Here is a 1,956-nt window from a genome sequence, read left to right as displayed (position 1 = left end):
AACTTTATGAAATAAACGTGAAATGTGTATACAGCACATTTGGGCAATAAGAAAATCTGCAATTTGCGACAAAGGTAATTGGGTTAGTGTTGCAATACCATAATGTATTGTGCATCAGAATGGCTTTCAGTAAATATTTGGCGTCGAAAACAATAATCATATAACAGGTAATAAGTCAGAAATATTCCCATACAGAATATTTTTGGCTTCACTCATTATTCCAGTCTTTCAGGGACCCGGTCTGATCATCATCGTAGAAGACTTCAGTGAATAGTAATTGCCATGCCACTGGTACCAGTTGATACCATTACCAACGCTCTTGTGAGAACCACTCAGGTATTTGCCGTTGAGATTAGCATAGTGACAAGGGCTACTGTACCACCAACCGCCTTCACTCCTGTAAGCATAAGAAATGGGTGGTTGAGGCAAGAAATAGCAGTGACTTCTTACAGTGTTTTCTCTATGAATGATATATGGAGTAATGGCGATCGTAATTTGCACGATCTCAATTATCATCATTATCATCATCGTTATCATCACCTTGTATAATGGAGGGAAGAACAAGGAAATATACGAATATGTTGAAGGCCTTTTCGCTATATAGCAGCTTCGGGGCATGAAAGAGCAATGCAGTGGAAAGCCTTGCGTCATATTCGTGTTTTCTTGTCTTCCCTTCCTTGTTCTATTTGCAATTTGTTCAACATGAATCCTACAGATTGTATGATGTAGACATACACACACATACATATACACGCAAACGCATATAAGTAGATGGATAGATAGATATAATTAACGATTTTGGATATAAAATACGTGTCTTCATGTCAATATATATTCCTTTGCATTCTTACATTTGCGCGCAATGGCTGCGAGGCTTTTTATCGTTGTCATAATCCTTGTAGAGAATCTTTTCCCCATCGTGCACTGCCATGGCGTCCCCGGCGTTCCCCTCATACCTGGAAATGCCCAGCGCGTACAGGTCGTCCCGGTCGCCAACGTAGAAGGTTCTGTACTTGGCCAGCGGGTTTTGCCCTCGAGGTCCTCCAGGTCGATCCTGAGCTCGTTGGGCCTCTGGTCGGCGAGGGCGTGGATGTGCTCGAGGCCGAGCCAGAACTCCCCGCAAGGCGAGTGTCCGAACCCAAGGGCGTAGTCGCTCCAAGGGCGGTAGAAATCCTCCCGAGGAAGGGCGTCCCGACGTTGCTGGATGACCGTCCAGCCGCCCCCGTCGGTGTCCATGTCGCAGTAGACGCTGACGGGGCAGCACTCCTTCGGGTAGACGGTGTAGACGCCGCTCACGTTGCTAAGTTTGTCCAGTACGTCCTGGCAGTTCCTGTAGATCACGGATGATGCATCAGTCACGCAGTGTGGAAAAAGACAGGAGTACTTCGTAATAACAACATGAATGTTAAGCCACTTCTGAAAAAAGTTACTTACCTCATAACAGGTTCTCTTTGTTGTTCCAGAATTTCCACGTGGCAAATGGTTAACACATTCGCAGGGTCGAGATCTAAACTCTGAAGGGACAAGTAACGCCCGCTCACAGGCTCCTCTGGGGTAAACACAACCTCTGCGCCCAAGGGAGGCTTTCCAGCAATGTAATCGAAAACAGGGTTGGCACTAAATGCAGGTTCGGTTCGTTTTTGTCTTGTGGTGGTTGACAGCTTCCAGATTCACTCTGTATGGGCTGAGCTGACGAGTTTTCCTCGGAAAGGCTGATTTTCTGAATTCAGTGGAGCCATTGGGATACGACGCGTTTTCATTCCCTGAAAGATTTGACTCTGATACGTTTCCTGATCCGTTTCTCGAAAGATCTGGTTGCGACGAATTCTCCCCAAGTTTCGAGAACGGGGAAGCCTCGAAGCAAACTCGCTCCGAACCGTTCCGAAGCAGAGCCGACGAATTCCCGAAACGAAACAACGACGGACACGAACTCGCTCGCATTCCCATCCTGCCGCG

General features: G+C 46.8%; 1 protein-coding gene across 1 annotated transcript; it reads right to left on the bottom strand.

The window, feature by feature from the left end:
• Positions 1–228: 228 nt before the first annotated feature.
• LOC119571574 (ficolin-2-like) lies at positions 229–1,739 on the bottom strand. The gene is given in 5 exon segments (XM_037918820.1): positions 229–397; positions 852–1,017; positions 1,020–1,330; positions 1,435–1,644; positions 1,675–1,739. Coding segments are annotated over 5 exon segments (921 nt in total).
• Positions 1,740–1,956: the final 217 nt, after the last annotated feature.

Source organism: Penaeus monodon, unplaced genomic scaffold (assembly GCF_015228065.2).
Source record: "Penaeus monodon isolate SGIC_2016 unplaced genomic scaffold, NSTDA_Pmon_1 PmonScaffold_6969, whole genome shotgun sequence".
Classification (NCBI taxonomy): domain Eukaryota; kingdom Metazoa; phylum Arthropoda; class Malacostraca; order Decapoda; family Penaeidae; genus Penaeus; species Penaeus monodon.
This window is presented reverse-complemented; position numbering and strand designations above follow the sequence as displayed.